General features: G+C 39.6%; 1 protein-coding gene across 3 annotated transcripts in view; it reads right to left on the bottom strand.

Annotated features, from left to right (window-relative positions):
- Positions 1-184: 184 nt before the first annotated feature.
- tnikb (TRAF2 and NCK interacting kinase b) overlaps positions 185-18,814 on the bottom strand; it is an 84,442-nt gene continuing 65,812 nt past the window's right edge. For all 3 annotated transcript variants that reach the window (XM_075452805.1, XM_075452804.1, XM_075452803.1), the window contains 8 exons: positions 18,148-18,324; positions 17,921-18,064; positions 15,908-16,042; positions 15,536-15,636; positions 13,733-13,882; positions 12,624-12,783; positions 8,291-8,430; positions 185-6,942 (listed from right to left, as the gene is read on the bottom strand). In XM_075452805.1, coding sequence (XP_075308920.1) covers positions 6,859-6,942; positions 8,291-8,430; positions 12,624-12,783; positions 13,733-13,882; positions 15,536-15,636; positions 15,908-16,042; positions 17,921-18,064; positions 18,148-18,324 — 1,091 coding nt within the window. In that variant the 3' untranslated portion in view covers positions 185-6,858. The remainder of the gene's footprint in view (positions 6,943-8,290; positions 8,431-12,623; positions 12,784-13,732; positions 13,883-15,535; positions 15,637-15,907; positions 16,043-17,920; positions 18,065-18,147; positions 18,325-18,814) is intronic.

Genomic DNA, 18,814 nt, shown 5'->3' on the forward strand with positions numbered 1-18,814 from the left:
TATGTGGACCAACAGTTACAGAAAGATTTGCAGGTATTCATCGAGAGATTGTGTCATTTTCGGACTCATTCTGAATGTATATACATATGTGGAAGCACTCTCCTAGTTTTCATCATCTCTCATTAGAGTAAAACTCCACTGTGTGCAAATTTTGTTGTGTGAAGAAACAGAGCAGAACGTGCGGTTGCTGTACAAGGAGAGGACATTTATTGAAGAATTCCCAACATCAAAGATGTGTTTTACCAGACCGAGGTGGTCTTTTGACTGATTCCAGTGATTCAGAGGAGGTGAAAACGTACACTCACATGCATGCCACACACCTGTGCACACGTCTACTCACCTACACACTCAAACGCACTCACAAGCTGACAGTCGTACTTACGTTCACAGTCTTGATACATACAAAAATTGAAATACAAATACAAATAATACCACAATAAAAACATTGTATTTATTTTTAGAAATTCTTACAGTATAGCTATGTTTTCTATTTTGTAGAAAGACAACTAAGCTTTAATAAGTGAACATTGTTTTTTGTCCTTCTCTAAAATGATCATACGGTATCATAATGAAAATTATTACAGTATATATATCTTTTGATCTATGGTTTCTCAAACGGACCCTGCCTCCTGACCTTTATTCACAGGTTGTTGATCAATGCTAACATCCTGCACATGTAAAAGGCTTTAGCTGGCCTTAAAGCGCCAACGCTCGCGTGTTTCGCATCCTTTAAGATCCGTGAACAACAAAAGTTATCAATTAAAAGATGAACCAGTCTCCTCACACAAATACCAGCTTTTACAGTCATCCATGGGTCAGTCCACCCCAAAAAGTGACCCTCCTACTTGCTCTTAACATACATAAATTCATATTAACAATTACTGTATAATTCTGCAGTGTACAATCATGAATGTTACTTGATAGATAAAAGCAAGGAAAGGTAAGATATGTTGTTCAGCGTTGTGTGAAAAATGCTTTAGGGTTCCGACCATCCAACTTGCACGGCCAAACCCACCAGTGTATTGCCTCAAACCTGCAGTTTGTATCAAGTTCATAACAAAACAGGTAAAACATGTTTGTGTCCATGCAAATTGAACAATTAAATAAAAAGCAGTGAATTACAAAGAGGAAACTTTTGCTTGAGTCCCGTGCTTGGCTTGTCACGCCATAAAAACCTTCCATCTGGACAGATTTATAGAGCTATGACAAAAACAATTAAAAATGAAAATGGAAAAAAAAATAAAATTATGGAAGTCAAGAGTGGCCATGCTTGAAATAAAAATTATTAATGTGATCACAGGTCTAATTATCTAAAAAATAATTAAGATTGTTTTGTAGTGATGACGGGGTTAATTATGTCATTATCTACAGATAACAAGGATTGTCTTCTCGAAACAACAGGTTAGTATATTTTCTTTTATCAGACACCACTGTCTGTGCTAAACTTTTACTGAAACTCAAAGCAACAAACAGAATTACACATGCTTTCGTTTACTGTGATAGATTCTCTCCAATTAAGTATTGAAATGAGGACACATAAACTGCTCATTTTTGAGCTTAACATAATCACCTCGTGGTCTTAAGAAACCAGTTCTCATTTTCTCATAGTAACATGTCGTGATCTCGAGAAAACAAAATACAGATTTCTTAAGAAAGAGAGAATAGTGAACTTCTAATCACATGAGAACAGGCTTCGTTATCCGGAAAAAAAACCTAACAATTGCAGGCAAAGCTACACTCTTGGCTTCCGTAAAAAAGTATGCGAGACAGTTATTGTTTTCTTCAGCGTTCTCTCCTGCTTTGCAAAGGTTAACATCAAAGTAAGTATTTACACAAGTGCAGTGCACACATAGCAGTATGAACACTGTTGACAACAAACAGCAACAAAAGTAAAAAACCTCCCGGAGTTGGCAACTACTCTACCGCCAAGTTTCTTCAGTGAGAAATGATGTGAAGATTTTCTTGTTTCTGTTACAGCAATTGTACAATATATACAACTGTCATTCCCCCAAGCCAGAAACAAACCAAGACAAAGCAGCCATAGGAGCTGACTGTGTATCATCTGCAGTGATGTGTAAAATGTCTCATTTTCCCATAATGCCTTGTTTCACACACGAGTGGTCCGGTCCGTTTCCCCGTCTGATTTATGGACTATGCCCCCCGGTGTTCATTATGAGGAAATGCATGTTTTATTTCTTTATTTTTCAAAAGGATGAAGTGTCTGATGTTAGCAGTTATGAAATTACCATGAACAACATCTATGACACAAAGGCTGTTAAAATAACAAGGCCTGGTAGTAATGTTTTGAGAAAGATGATGTTAAAAGATGGATGAACCAGTATGCATGCACTCCATACATTGCACGGCTTCCCATTTTTTAAAGTGATGGCTGAATATGACAGAAGTGTGCTCTTAATGTGTTCAAAACATAGTGATCACGTTTGACTGTAAAGGTAGTAGTTTGTTCACCTGTTCGCTGCTTCAGTTCCTGTGCAAAAGTGAGTATTTCAACATGCAGAAGGCAAAACGGAAGGCGGAGTTTCACACGTAGATCGTACAGTGGCCCCCTTAGGTAACTCACATATGAACACACAGAAGTGTGAGCTTTACAGATCATATGATGTATTATTATCACCAACTGGGAAGAGACTGAAGGTGTTTCAGCAGCAGCAGCAGCACTCAAGATGAGTGTTCACACTATGAGCAGACCTATCATTATCCTATGATTCAACATCAGTGCATTATGGTTCAAAAAGGGCCATCGATTATTTTTGTATTTGAAAACAAATGATGAAATAGTTTTTTGGTTTCAGGATTTTTTGGAATTTTCAGAAAATTACTTGATGATTCAGCAGAGAACAGCTTTGAACAACCCCACCTTTAAAACTACGTCTTAATTACTAGTGCACATTGGGGTTTAAGGAGCTAACTAGGTGATCTATATTTTACACCAAGCTAGCAAACTATATTGCCAGAATTTGAACAACAACCCAGTGGCATTAAGGTTAGAGCCAAGTTTCAAAGCTGTACCATCGATAGCACATAGAACGCATGTAACAGTAGAACCAGAAGTACTGGAGTTTACACTTTGTGTTGTTGTTAGCTACAGTTGTGGGGTTTCCATTTACTGCCAAAGCAAATCTGATGGGATCTTTTGAAAATTGATCGGCGCAATGGTTTGATGTAATTGAGTTGAAGAAATAATTGTCCTCACTCGAAACAAATTTCATGGAGGATAAACAACAACTGTGGTGGACATCCACAAGAGATAAATAGAGAGAGCTTTTATTTGGGAATTACTTTAATCTGGAAAAATCTGGGATATTATATCATATTTGGAAGACGCCAGTCAGTCACTGAGTTTATTGTCTGTCGGCTCAGAGCGGAAATAGCCTTTGAGTCATGTCATTTTAATCTTTGCCAGGTCGTACGCAAGTGACAAAGTTGTTTCTATTCCACAGGATGTGCATCAAATCTACTCGGAAACAGACGAAAACCACCTCACGAGAGCATATAAACTTTGTTGTGCATTAGTGGAAGTTTTTATATTTACATTCAACTTTTCTCTAAGAATCATAATTTCTTGCCTACAAACATTTCAGTAAAACTGCTGTTGGCAATCATAAAATTGTAAAAAAAAAAACTTCTTTATCAAATTTACATTTTCATTGTTTGTAAATTCCTATTGACTTAATAATGAAATAAGTCAATCATATGAAGGTATTCCATAGTCCAGAATTTTGATATAGATTTGTGAAAAATGCAAGCTGACACTATTTCTGTATGATCTTGACCTGGTTTTTGACATTGGTTTTGTTTCTTCTCTCCTTTTCTGACTAAATCGAAGGCATGGTAATAACATTAGTTTCACTGGGCTCAATATATAATAAAGTTCATGACAAGGTATACTTTGCAACCCAGAAATGGCGCCTACTGTCCAAGACACCTCAAACCATCATTGTCAGAAAGAGTGTCAGGATATAGCTGTTTCTCAGAATATTTGATGATCAAGATTCCTTTATTATCACTATACAAAGTATAGAGAAACTTCGAACAGTTCATGATGATGGATTTATTGATTTAAATGGCGCATTCCAAGTTGAATCAGTTCTAGATGTCATATTTCTAAATGAGTTGCTGTATCACTGTGAATGTAGTTTACAGTGATTTTACAGAGGAAAATCTGTGTGCAGGAACATATGCATGAGTCATATGACATGGGATCAGAGTTTAGAATTTTGCGACACAAAGTCAGCACTAGACCCCAGTCCAATGGGCTGTGATCCCCTTGGAAAATTGAACAATTTCCATTCATCGTTAGTTAATCAGTTAACTGCCTTGTCATCGCCGTTTAGGATCTTATCTCTGCCAAACGAACAGGGTGGAATTCTGCTATCTGCCCCCTAGTTGCGCATACAACGTTGCACAGAAACCCATCTATTAGCATCTTCTGATTGCAGATCAAAAAATGGCTTTGGAAACCCACAGCTGAAGAACAGAGGACCACCACCAACACCTGCCATTGCAGTGACCATTTAACATTTGGTAGCTGCTAACCTTAACATGACACAAATGGGATTAGCAGTCTAAGCTGTTTGATTAGTTTAAAACAAATTCGGTTCTGTTTACCTGGTTAAGCCTGATTCTTACTCGGCGCAACCGCACAACTGTTCTGGCTCGAGAACCATTAATGACGTCATCGAAAGCGCCAGCCCCTTCACAGTTCCTTCAGCTCATTAGCGCAGTTTGGACCGAGTATGCGTCACATTTGCAGTTCTCTCCAGACCAGCGGGCGTCACTGTTGAGGAAACAAGCTGAAAAGCATACGAAGAAAGCATACACAATGCCACCTGTGGTGTCACTTCAGCAGAGGCTGGCACATCTGATGCGGAATGAATTTACTCTGGGTGTAGAACTGTATATGTATCTCAGAGCTAAGCGGCTGCGGCAAAAACAGAAGAGAAGGTGGAATGTTCGTCCTTTGCAACAAGACGAACTTTGTCAAACGTTGTCCCAGTGTAACTTCATAGACTTGTCGTACAGATGTTTGTAGAGGCGCATCCTCTCGGTCACCGCGGTCTCTGCAGTGTTCATTTTTTCTTTTTCTTGGTCAGCTGTTTCCGGTTGAGCTCGCGCGAAGTCAGAATAAAAGTTGTGTGCGCGCCCTTGCGCCGCGCGAGGATTTTCTAGCTTGCGACGGGGGGCGTGGCGGAATTTTGGGTCACGTGACCGTTTGCGCCATTTGCGACCAGCTAGTAAGAGCGAGGTTGCGCCGAGTAAGAATCAGCCTTTAGGGTGATTCATTTGAGCTGGTCTGAGATCTGGTGATCAGCAACTGAAAGCAGCTAATATGGCTAATTCTTGAGCAATTTTGATTGTATTTTTAAATAATTAAACTCGGAAAATATATTTGGTGTCAGGAAAAGATAAAAAACACTATAAATATGTTCATTAAATCTTATAAGTCTGCTACAGTGTTGATGTAATAAAGGCTTGATTACAATCTGCATCCGGTGATGTGCATGAATAGCCATGAATGTTGAACTGAACAAGGTTGTTTTTGAATGATGAAGATGAAGTAAGCACCCCTTGACTGTTGTGATACTAAACAATGTTGTTCTCAACGGCTGACAAAAAGCGACCACACTGATCATATTGCAAGGTAAACAAAGAACTGTTTAGCAGTATGGCCAGTGCCAGTGGCGTAAGAACGAGGACGTTCTTAACATCTAAAGGAGTTTTATGAACGCGTCAGCTCAGATTCTGAAAGAAAAATTTAAATATTCACAAGTAAATTATGTCCATGGGGCCTGAAGAAAACTGTCTGCTTCAACAAATGTGCATGGAAAACATTTTAGAAGGTGACAAGACAAACATAAAATGCCAGATTAGGCATTTTAACAGTAGTATTACGTTGACTTGACTGTGTATTTTTTTTCTGTTTACACTGGTCATTTTGTTGCAGGCTTTGTTTGGTCTCAATCAACCATCAGTGATTTCCCCACATTTCTCTCAGGATTGTCAACTTTCATCTGGCACTGTCCATATTCGCTCAGTGACTTGGTGCTTTTGTTTGTTGCTTCTCAAACCCTTGCAGCTCTGATTGTGAAATGAAACAAGGGATAAAAAGACTGATTTTCAAATTCAGGAGGCTTAGTGAGGATGTTCTATTCTCTCAGGCGCTCTACGAAAAGGATCCAGATCTAGGCAAAAAATTGCAATGAGCGAAGCAATACTGGCTTTGCGAGGTGAATATAAGCACTTCTCAAAACGTTTTGCACTTATTGTTAGATTCAGAGACAAACTCAAGTGTTTTTTTCTATCTAATGCTACTTTGCTCACTCACGACAACAACAGAGCACAGTGAGGGATTCGCTGCAGTCACAACATCTGAATCGCCACCAAAAATCTTCTGACATACTCGCAGTGTGAACACCCTGTGTGAAAGTCGCTGATGTGCTACACAAAGAACTTCTCCACAGCTCAAAGGCTACTTGGCATGTCCTTTAAAGTCTCAAGATCAACCACCAGTGCAGCTCAACAGTCTTCAGCAGAGTTGAAGACATTGTCTGCCGACAGTTTATGGAGTCATCTTTACTCTGCAGGCGGTGCAGAGTACATCCTTGAGCGCCCCCTACAGCTGAGGGTTTCTAAGTAGGGGCACACTCCTGTGGTTTAACTCCTCCTCCAGATGCTCAGTCCATTCAGCAGCTTATTGTTTTCATCCACGAGTACACACACACACACATACATACAAACACACAAACACCGTCCTCCTGTCATCCCTCCCTTCCTCCAGTCGGTGGCTGATGCTCAGGGGGAAGAAGAGGAAGGTTGTAGGTCAAAGGAAGATGCAGGTTACCAGTTCATCATGGAGCTTCTGTTTAGGGTCATGAAGAAAACTTGACTGCTGCCTCCAGAACGCACTGAGGCGAAGAAGACCTGCCGATAACAAGACGTGGGGGACACCGTTAACATCCGACTCAGGTGTCTCAGGTTTATTTAAGCAGATATGTCAGTTAGACATCTATACAGTAAATCTGATGCAGTTTATTTACTTATTGATAAAATTAAGATTAAACAAAAACCACAATGCTGATTTTCAATATTGTCACTGGAGATGTGGGCTAAGAAAAACCCTTTAAGTTAGGGATGCACCGATCCGATATTTGGATCGGATATCGGTACCGATATCGAAGAAAATTCGAGATCGGGTATCGGTGACAATGGGCTGATTCATATCAGCCAATTTTTAAAAAAAAAAATAAATTCCCCTTGTCCTGTCCAGCATTGTCATTTATCCAAGGGGCTTCTGCCCCCTCTAATGGTGAAAAAACTTGGGAATACCAATATACCAATAATATTTTTTATCTTTTTTTTAGTTTTTACCAAGCTAAAGAAGCTATTGTTTTGTTCCGATGCTTTTGTAATGGATGTTTAATTCCCATTTGCACTAAACCATATAAAGAGCTGATTGCCATTTATTTTGAAAGTCCACCAACCAAGCTAGTGAAGCTATTTTTTTTCTCAATTTCAGCTCCTTTATTATTTAATATTTTGTTTTACATTGGATTTTGAATCCCTAATTGCACTGAACGAGTTATACCAGTTTCTTTTTAAAAAAATAGGAAAGAAATGTTTCAGTCAAGTCTGATGTTGCCTTACACAATAGAATGATCCCAGTCTTTTCCACACAATGAAACTTACCGTTTGTTACCATATTTCCGTGCTGTTTTTCTGTATTGGTATCAGCCGATACTAAAACTTAGATATCGGTATTGGAGGTGAAAAAAGCATCCCTACTTTAAATATTGACTGTCTTTTGAACACTGTAGCGCCATCAATGGGCTGAAGTTGAAGGTGCCTTCATAAATGTAGTTTCTGATCGATATGTTCACTCTTTTATAGATTATCTACAGTTCACATTTTTAAGGCCAGTCAAAGCATCCAATGAAATCTGTTCGTGTGATGTTGGAATTCCCATTCTTAATTGATTTAATAAAAAATGCATAAACAGTCCACAGAGCACATTCTTTTAATCTGTTGGTGATCTCCATATCAAACCCTACAAGTGTAGACTTAATAATTCTATTAAATAAGTCGGACGTGAACTTCTTATGACATGTTATTAATCTAGGGTCAATGTGATGAAGCCTTTGAAGTGGTGATGATTAAAGCCTCTGCTAACTTTCTAAACAACTGACGTTGTTTTTTAAGATTTAAGACAGTAGGAAACTCCAGATGATGATATGTGCTGACTGGGGATGATGACACAGAACAGAAAACCCACCTTGTCGTTCCTCTCCGTCAGGAACTTCAGTCGCTGAGCTCGCTTGTGCATGAAAACTCCGTCGAGGTGTCCCGTTTCCACGGAGCGGATCTCAATGGCCTTCTCTCCCCAACCCATGATCTGGTTGGAGTGGATGTAGGCTGTACACACACATCCACACACACACACACACACACACACACACGCACACACACACACACACACACACACACACACACACACACACACACACAGGGAGATTGGACAGGAGAAGACTCAGCACCAGTCTCACACCCAAGCCAATCACACCTCGAGGCCGCCTCCGCCTCACCTACGGGAGATTATTGCAGCAGTTTCTGACTGAACGATCTTGACATCAGAGTTGAGGAAGACGCTGTCATAGCAACAGTAACGCAGGATAGCGGGACGGACTTGCTGGGTGTCCATTGATTTGAATCGGTTTGATGTTGATATTTGATTTGAATGAATTATTTGAGCATCTGTGACTGGCGCTGGTGGTCTGAACAACAGGATGGCTGGCTTACCTTTCAGCAGCTTCACAGTAAAATCTTTCCAGTGGTTCACCCACAGAGGGGTTCTTCATCACTGTGAGCTTCATAAGCCAGCATTACAGCTCTGACATTACAAGTCAGCCAGTCACAACAGTTATACAGTTTTAGACCACATACGGATATTACGTTATTTTACTCGTAAAGAATGAAGTGAAAGTTGATTCTCTAAAGCAGAGACCATCTAATTTCTGATGGAGTACAAATGATGACACCTTGCCAAGCAGCCAAACTGTGCAACACCAAATCAGTGGAGACTGGTCAGCAGTGTGGGTCAAGCTTGCAATGATGTCAGATGGTCTTTTTCAAAATATAATTGTATCTAAGTTTTTAAAAATGTTGGAGAAACCATCACCTTAACAAGCAAACACTTATCTGATGAATGTGGCACAAACTGATTGATTGAAAATAATTTTCAGCCACATATGGACACTGTATGCAAACAGACACTATTAAGTGATGGCCTCGTCCTCATGGTCACCCAGGGTCAGTGCAGCTTCGGTTTATAGTTGCTGCCGGTGTTTGTACCTCAAAAAGCTTTTAATTTAAAAGGGGGCTCGATCAGCAGCTCATCAACACAACGTGTGTGCAAAATGAAATATTTCAATGCAGGTTTTATATTTTTCCTGGGAGATGGGGGGCTGAGGCCAGGCTTGGCTGTGAGAAACGCTGGTCTGACAGAAAAGTACATATATACACACGTTAACAGGAGATGATGTCACATTAGTGCTTCGGGACAGAGATGCTGTTGGTCAAACACACATGTTCTACAAATCAGGATGTTCACTGACATCTAAATAATAAAACTGAAGTTGAAAGGAAAAACTCCTTTCCAACACTTGTTGCTCGGCTCTACTACGCCCACTTTTGCTTCTTCCTCATGCAATTTGAGTGAACTAATTAATACTAGATTTATTCAGATGTAGGTCAGTTACACTGGTCTTAGGCTGACCTCTCATTGCACCTCTTGGGCTGCTCAATCTAGCAAACATTTTGCTTTGTTGAACATCAGAGCTCATTCAGTCAAGGATGAAAGTAAGAATGAATGTGAAATTTCTTTTTAAAGTACGAGACAGAACAAGAGAACAGAAGTCAACACAGCAGACAGACTTAAATACACATGAAAAAAAGGAGTGAGTAGAAAGTTTTTTTGTCTGCAGGAGGAGTGTGGATTGAAGGTAAATCTTCAGCAGATGGGTGTTAACACTTACATTAAAGACATACATTGAGTTTTTGGGGTGTTGTACCTTTAGTCAACTTACCTATGAAGTGATGAGAACATTAGCACTGAAACATTCCATGAGCTCCAGGCAGATGATAACAATGTAAAGCTAATCTTCAGGTGTAATGTGTTCTATTGATTAACTGTGTTCTTTTTGTCATGCACTTCACTCAGCTTGAACACCAGAGGGGTGTACTATGAAACAAAATGAATCAGTTGATGAGGTATGTTGCGTCTAAAGCCAGAGTTTTCAAAGTTGTCACGAGGACGGCTCTTTAGTAAGGGGGCTATGGTAACTTATGCTGAACACTGGAACTGCTTCAGAGGATGTTAAAAGTTCAAGTTAAATAAGTTATCAAGCGTTTCACATGGGATTCTCTCCTGAGAGAAACCGGTCTACAGGACTGTACTAAAGTCTAGATCCAGCCCACATTTCTTTATATATGTACAGGTAAACAGCAAACTGTTGTAGGAATTTATTGAAACATGTGCAAACATAAATGTAAATACAGAATATAAGGGGAACACAGAGTTTATACAATTCTAAGGAGCTCTAAAGTCAATATCTGGTCCGAGCACCTTTATTCTCCAACACAGCCTGAACCCTCGTAGACCAGCTTTCTGTCATTTCTTTAAGGAGTCTTCACGAATAGTTCTCCGGGCTTCTTGAAGGACATCCCAAAGCTCTTCTTTGGATGCCGGCTGCCTTTTGTTCCGTTCTCTGCCAACATGATCCCACACTGCTTCAATAATGTTGAGGTCCGGGCTCTGGGGAGGATTCATCCCTCCATCAGACCTGCTGCCACTGATTTTCAGTCCACTTCTTGTGTCATTTGGCACAGCTCAGCTTTTTCTCCCTGTTTCCCTTCCTTAAGAATGGCTTTTTGGTAGCCACCCTTCCATGGAGACCATTTCTGATGAGGCTTGGGCCAACAGTAGATGGATCAGCTGAAGGTCCAGATGCATCTCTCAGCTCCTGTGTCAGGTCTTCGCTGGATTTTTTCCTCTTTCTTAAGGACATCATTTTCAGATCCTGTTAATCTGCTGTAGATAGTTTTTTAGGCCTGACACTTCTTTTGTCCTCCACTTGTTCAGTTTCCTCAAACTGCACACCATGCTGAGATATGCCAAGTTTTCAGCTAATAAATCTTTGGGAATCACCTTGCAAAAATAGTATTTTCCGTCTGTCAAACTGAAAATAGCCAATGTCTAAAGAAAAACTCAGAAAAAACCTTCAGAAAGCCTGGAGAACTATTGCTCAAGACCACTTTTAAATGTTACAAGAAAGTCTGGCTACTGCTTAAAAGCAACCTATAAAGAAATGAGTGCTGGATCACGACCTTTACAGTGCTCTAAATATTTGAACATACACTATCAATGCCAACAAACGAAGCAGTATGTGTTGTATATGTATCTCCTTCTCCTCTTAAGCATTTGAGATGTCCAACAAGAAGAGGGACTATAATCAACCCACTGGGGTTCCAGTGGCCAGCATTAGAGCCAACATTTTAGGGGCATACTCCTTTATTGGTATACATTTTTAGACATAGCTAGACAGTTTATCCATAAAACTGTAATTTTCATCTGGTTGAAATTTGAACTGACTGATGTTAATTCCTTGTAAGTATTGATTTATTTTTCCTTTGAGCTTATCACATTTTCTAGTTATCAAAGTATCTTTGTATTCTTTTTTTATAAATAATTTTAATCATCTTGACAATTGTGTGCTGAACCAATTTCACCTAATGGTGAAATTGGTATATGTTTTGCATATATTTTGTTCTACGCATTTTATGAGCCTGTTCAATGGCATCTGGAATATTTATTTCCTGGGTTATTTTGAATATTGGACTGCACATGGCACATGGAGCTTGTTAATCTACTAGCATGATTGATGCATAAAATATTTTCTTATTCAAACATTTGATCTGACTAAGATCCAAGTTTGATAAGAACATTAAATTTTTTCTATCGCCCTTGTCTGTGATGTCTGTACTATTTCTTCCTTTAGAACTACTTTATCCAACAGCTACTGCCCTTCAAATTGACAGGACTGGTTTTTGGTTCTAAATATTCATGAAATCCTGATTGAATGTGTATTTTTGAGATTCCTGTTGGTGGACATGCTCAGTCATTGTGATGAGTGTTTACTTTACTCATGATAGATCCTAGCATCTAAGGCACAACATATGGAGGTAGTTTTGAATTAAACCCACATGAGTTTTTCTCCAAAGGTCAAGATAGTGTGCGCAAAAAATGTAAGCAAGGAGCGATGGAGCAGTGGTGATGGAGGTGCTTTCATTCTCATCACTTTAGCACGTTAAGTTGAACAACTCAGTCTCCCAAAAACCTGTTGCATCCCTTTAAGTGCCACTGAAACAGGTGAAACTACAGTCTTGGCTTCTTGTTCAAAGGTGTTACTAAAAGCAAAAGGCTGGAAAAGGTAAAAGTGCTGCTTTAAACGGAGGAGGGGTGTGGTAGATAGTGAGGGTGAAAGATGATCTGCTGAGATCGCTTATAGAGGTCAGGGGTCAAGGAGAAGCGAGCTGATTGGTTGACGTACCGACGGAGGTAGGCATCTCGCCCCACTGCAGCACCACGTCTTTGGTGATGCGTCCGTAGGTGTTGACGTAGACGCCCTCATCCTCGTAGCACAGCAGCATCTCCATGCCGTCCGTCTTGGGCAGAACCACGATGGCGTGCGGGGTCACCTGACCCTGAATCTGCCGGGGCGACACACGGGAGGGAGTTGGAGGGGGTGGGGGCAGGAGGTTAGGAGCTGCTGGGCCCCCCTAACCCCCCCCTTCCCCACCCTGAGAGAGAAGAAACTGCTGCAACAATAGAGTCTCCCGCTTCTCAACCACGCAAATGCCATGGAAACAGACATGAGCTGGCGTGATTCATGACTGCCAAAAGCAAGTGAGGCGGTTGCTGTGGTTACCGTCTCCCACCCCCACCATCTCTGACTGTAACCAGACCGGTTAGAGGATGACACTGACTCACCTGCTCCATCACTCATTCATTCAACCACCAAACTCAGTATTTTAACTCTCATTCACTGACAAACTCGTTCCATTATTCACTCTCGTATTTATTTACTCACTCACTCACTCACTCACTCACAAATCAAAACACCATGTCACAATCTCAAAGTTATTTTCTTGCGCCCCCACTTATTCAATCAGCCATTCATTCAATCACTAATTTATTTCACTCACTCATGAGCACATCAACTGATTCATTATTTGATTAATTAATTTCATCCCAAATTCAGTCTTTCATTGGTTTTTCATTTATTATTCATTCATACGTGTAATCTTTTCACTCACTTACTTATTCAACGTTTATCCATTATGTCACTGTCCTCCCCTCTCATTTTTTTTAAGTAATTAATCATCACTTCCTGTGTTCAGTCACTCGTAAAATCCCTCATTCACTAGGTCACGCATTCATTTCAACAGCCTGACCAAACCATTAGCCCACCATTAACCTAAATCCAACATTAATCCAGTTCCCCACCTTAATATTTGATTATTTACATTATGGGGACTTGAGAAATGATGGGTCCCCACAATGTACTAACACCCCGTACACACGACAACACACACACACACACACACACACACACACACACACACACACACACACACAAACACACACACTGAGTCTTACATGTGAGGGGATGTAGATGTCGTAGGGGTTTCCAGAGTCAACATCGATGACATGGAAGCCAGCACTGGAGCCGTAGATGACTTTTAACCTCTGGCCCTCCTCCACAGTCAGGTCCACCAGCATGGGGCGATGCTGCAGGTCTGTGAAAGACTGGCAAATAAAGAGGACGATGACTGATGAAGGGCTGAGGTCCAATCGTGGATACATAACCCATTTCACACATATGTTGTGGCATATAAGTGTGTTATATAAAATTTCTGAGCCTGAAACTCCCCTAGAGTGCCCAGGAACTGAGGTACTGAACACTGGTTTCCAGTCCGTAACCAGACCATTTTGCCTTACAGTCTGTTGATGTTCTTGTGGGCTTTTAATGGCTTCTTTGTGGCCTCTTCAACATAACAAATTCACGTGTATAGCTGTACATGTGCAGTGCTCACATGGAAATTTGTGTTTCTGACAGTGATGTTATATCCCATAACTATAGGGGGAGCCAAAGAGCAAAGAAAATGGCCAAATTCTCGAGTGTTAATTTAAGAAAAAGACAAAATATTCCTTTAAGTCGCCGCTGTTCCCCATTGGTTATCCATGCAGACAACAGAGGTGGATCAGTGCTTCATCAAACAAGAAGCTAGCGCTTCATAATGAGCTAACAATAGCGTCTTTGGTAAGACGCTATTGTGTAACACCATACTACTTAGCGAATGCACATCAGTTTGAGTCTGTGACTAATTCTGCTGCCGGCTGAGAAGTGCATCAGCTTTGACTTCCTGTCCAGCTCTGTGTCTTAAAAACTGGATGGTGCGAGAAAGGCACATCAGACCCGCCTCGAACAGGCTCTTGACAAGACCAAGTGGTCAGCACAAAAAAAATGGCTGAAAAAATAGTCTGGAAAAGTGTTTAGAAAAAAAAAAAAACTCCCTCGAACCATCTATGAGTCAAGTTCTCATTATTATATCCATGGGTCCAATTAACAAAGTGAAGCCAGTCACTATAAAATATTATAAAATCCACAAACTGTCCAAACAACATTCATCCATCTGAGGCCAAATGACTCCAGTATATCATTTTAAACCCTTATATTAAAACAAACAGATATATAATATAGATTAATGACACTAAAAACAAAGTTGATAAATGACAAATATTAAAAAAAACCACATAGCTTCTTATTTCTAAAACGTACGTTGTATTTTGAAAAAGTTGTTGCATTTATTTATTTGTTATTACCTTTTACTTCATGAAAATTTAATTTATAAACTTTTTATAACATTGGACCAAGAGCACAGCCAGAAATGACCAAAGTTTATTTCAAAGCAATGATTTATTATTATCTTTAAACCATTGTCTGTATATAAAATTTTAATTTCCTGTAGTTTTAGATTTTGGTTAAGAGTAAAAACAAAATCCAGCAGCATGGCCTGTAAAATATTTGTGTTGCTTAATATGACAAAATATTTTTTTTGTAAAAGAAATAAAGCAAAAACTAAATTGAAAACATAAAAATTTACAACAGTTTTCTGTTTTCAACACAAAACATTCTGGGCTTTTGTCTGGAAATTGTTTAAAAGTCATAATATTGCTAATGATGTACTTGTACTGCCAAGACTAAAGCAGTTAAATAATTAAATCTGAAATGATTTCTTATCTTTGTTATTCATCTAATTTCATTTTAGCTTCCTGGTGATTTAATGTTCTAACCCTAACCTAACCTGTTTATTAGTAACATAATGAATCACATATAAACAAAATTAAATCACCATCATGCTGCTCATGCACGTTGGTGATTTTTAGCACTCCAATTACCTTGAAGGCCATAAACTTGTGGTAAGGTTTTGGTGCCCATGCGTAGATTTCAACAGAGTTCTTCAGAGCGATCACCAAGAATTTAATCCTCTCATATTTTACTGCAAGAAAACATTAAAAACAAGTAAGACATGACACTTCCCAGCCTGAAAATATCTGAAAAAACACATATGCTTTTGTCTTTTGATGAACTTTAAATGCACATCCACAGAAAAATCAACTGAGGAACAATAAAAAGGTTTAAATCACTGTTATTCACATGCCTAATTCTGACAACTCCTTATCTTAAATGTTGTGTTAACCTAACTTTTTGTCACTACATTGTGTTAAAAGGTTCATCTCCTCACAGCACACATAAACCAGCTCTCGTACCGACTTTGTAGTGCACGCAGCCCTCCAGTTCCCCAACAGTGATCCAGCCCTGTTTCTTTTCCACTTCAGGGTCATTGTGTAATATCCTGTTCCTCAGCCAAGACAGGTAGTAAACGCGCAGCTTGTTCTTCTTTCCTGGTTTGGGAAAAATGCTTTCATAAAACATGAGAGGAAACAACATCCCCCTCATATGTGCAACAGAGTTACAATCAGGTGTTACATATCACGATTTGTTTTAAATTTGTACTGTGCAGCAGTAAAAAAAAAAAAAAAAGAAGTAATATCATGCCAACATGTCCTGCAAAACAAAATAATGCCTTTTAAATGATATAACATATTAGTTTAACCTTTATAAAGAAATTTGATCAGTGGAGGTTCTGTTTCTGGACTGACACTAAAGTAACAGTACAGTACTGTGTAAAAGTCCTGAGCCAACCCTTATTTCTTTATATATGTCCAGGAAATAACTTAAATGTGCAAACATATATGTAAATACAGCATAAAAGAGTTTGTACAGTCCTAAGGAGCTTGAAAGTCAATATTTGGTCTGAGCACCTTTATTCTTCAATACAGCCTGAACCCTCTTAGACAAGTGTCTACGTGTGTGATTTGCCATAGCTCAGCCTTTTCTCCCTGTTTCCCTTCCTTAAGAACGGCTTCTTGACAGCCACCCTTCCATGGAGACCATTTCTGATGAGGCTTGGGCCAACAGCAGATGGATCAGCTGAAGGTCCAGATGCATCTCTCAGCTTCTGTGTCAGGTCTTTGCTGGATTATTTCCTCTTTCTTAAGGACATCACTTTTAGATCCTGTTCATCTGCTGTAGATAGTTCTTTAGGCCTGACACTTCTCCTTTTGTCCTCCACTTGTCCAGTTTCCTCAGATGTTTTAAGGACACACTGCACACCATGCTGAGTTATGCCATGTTTTCAGCTAATAGCTCTTTGGGAATCACCTTGTTGCTGCAAAAATACTATTTTCTGTCTATCAAACTGAAAGCAGCTAATGTGTAAAGAAAAACTTTGAAAGACCTTCAGAAAGCCTGGGGAACTATTGCTCAAGATCACTTTAAAAGATTACAAGTTGGCTGCTTGGAAGGAAAATATAAAAGAATTGAGGGCTGGATCGGGACTTTTGTGCTGTACTGTACAATTTATTCACATATGAAAGAAGTTAAACCAAAAAGTTTACTGTAACAGCACCACAAGATATTTTAGCCTGAATAGTTAAAAAAACTTTTATTTAAAAACATTAAATGATAAATGTTTAAGCAAACTTAGTTCTGTGATGTTCACATGAGAAGTTATTAAAGGGGAACTGCGGTATTTTCAACATTAAGCCTCTTTTATGAGTCGTCTGCAATGTTTTAGAACCCCCCTCACCGCTTTTTTTATGTTTACTGCTGTCTCCGGTATTTGCCTAATTTTGATTCTTCTCAACCTGCTTCAGAACGGCAAGTCATGGGCATGTCTAGAAAGGTCCGTAAAAGCACAATAAACGTCCGTTTTCAAAATAATCAACTCACCGGAGTGGTTACTGGTGTGCACTGGTAATCCATATCAAATTTCGTGGCGAAAAGTGGCTTCTGTCGTGTTTTATTTGGCAGCTCGTTCATGCTCGCACTATTTTCTTAGCGGTGGCGGAGTAATATCAATGAACATCCAGTACAAAATGTCAAGTAAAACACGACAGAAGCAACTTTTCGCCACGAAATTTGATATGGATTACCAGTGCACACCAGTAACCACTCCGGTGAGTTGATTATTTTGAAAACGGACGTTTATGGTGCTTTTACGGACCTTTCTAGACATGCCCATGACTTGCCATTCTGAAGCAGGTTGAGAAGAATCAAAATTAGGCAAATATCGGAGACAGCAGTAAACATAAAAAAAGCGGTGAGGGGGGTTCTAAAACATTGCAGACGACTCAGAAAAGAGGCTTAATGTTGAAAATACCGCAGTTCCCCTTTAAGAATTAAACAGCTTCACAAAGGGATCATAGAGGTTTACCCACCTGAGATGGTGACCAGGACGTTGAGTCCCTCCAGGACGTCCATCTGTTGGAAGCGTCTTCGATTAATCAGATTGTAAACTTTGCCCTGACCACTCCGATCCAGCAGCATCAGGCCGTTCTCTGTTCCCACCAGCAGGTTCACCCCTGCAAACAGCAGAGTCAGTTTTTTTACCACCTGTGTGACCACACACATGATTAAAATCTCTGTGGAGTTGTTGACATCTCACCCCAAAGAGCGGCACAAAGAATCTCAGAGTTGAAGCGTTTCTTGTATTTTCGAATTTCGGGTGTGTCGCTGTGAGGTCGGATGTTGGTTGGGTTGACGTTGACCACAGAGATCTTCCTGGCCTCGTTGAGCCTCGCCTGCTCCTGTTCCTGTTTCAGCAGCTCATCGGTGAACATTGCTGGAACACAAAACAGCGGCATCATCATCCTCTGACAATACTTCGAGTCTTTTCATTCATTATGTAAAACCTCAATTCTAACTGTGCTATTTGAGAGCACGCTGAGAATAGTGACATGAATCTTTTTTATACTAAATCACTACTGTGGGAATGTGATTTAATTATTTTGTTTGTTTAAAAAGACTTATTGAGCTTAGTTTTGATTTTAAAAAGAACACCATCTCCATAAATAATTAAAAAGGAATCCTATTGTAACCCCTAAACCTTTTACTGCAGTATACAGTCTTTAATACATCTTATAATAATCAGCATTTAAAATTTAATCAATCTTATTAATCTTGATTAACTTTTCTCATTGAACTGTATCTTAGTCCGTTTAAGCTGTGTCTAAAATTTACCCCCCCCCCCCATTTGATTACAAACATTTTATACCTGTTAAGTCTTTTGATTTTGGTTCAAACACATCATTGTACTACTTCCCCTCTGTTAT

The sequence above is a fragment of the Odontesthes bonariensis genome, chromosome 20 (genome assembly GCF_027942865.1).
Source record: "Odontesthes bonariensis isolate fOdoBon6 chromosome 20, fOdoBon6.hap1, whole genome shotgun sequence".
NCBI classification, from domain to species: domain Eukaryota; kingdom Metazoa; phylum Chordata; class Actinopteri; order Atheriniformes; family Atherinopsidae; genus Odontesthes; species Odontesthes bonariensis.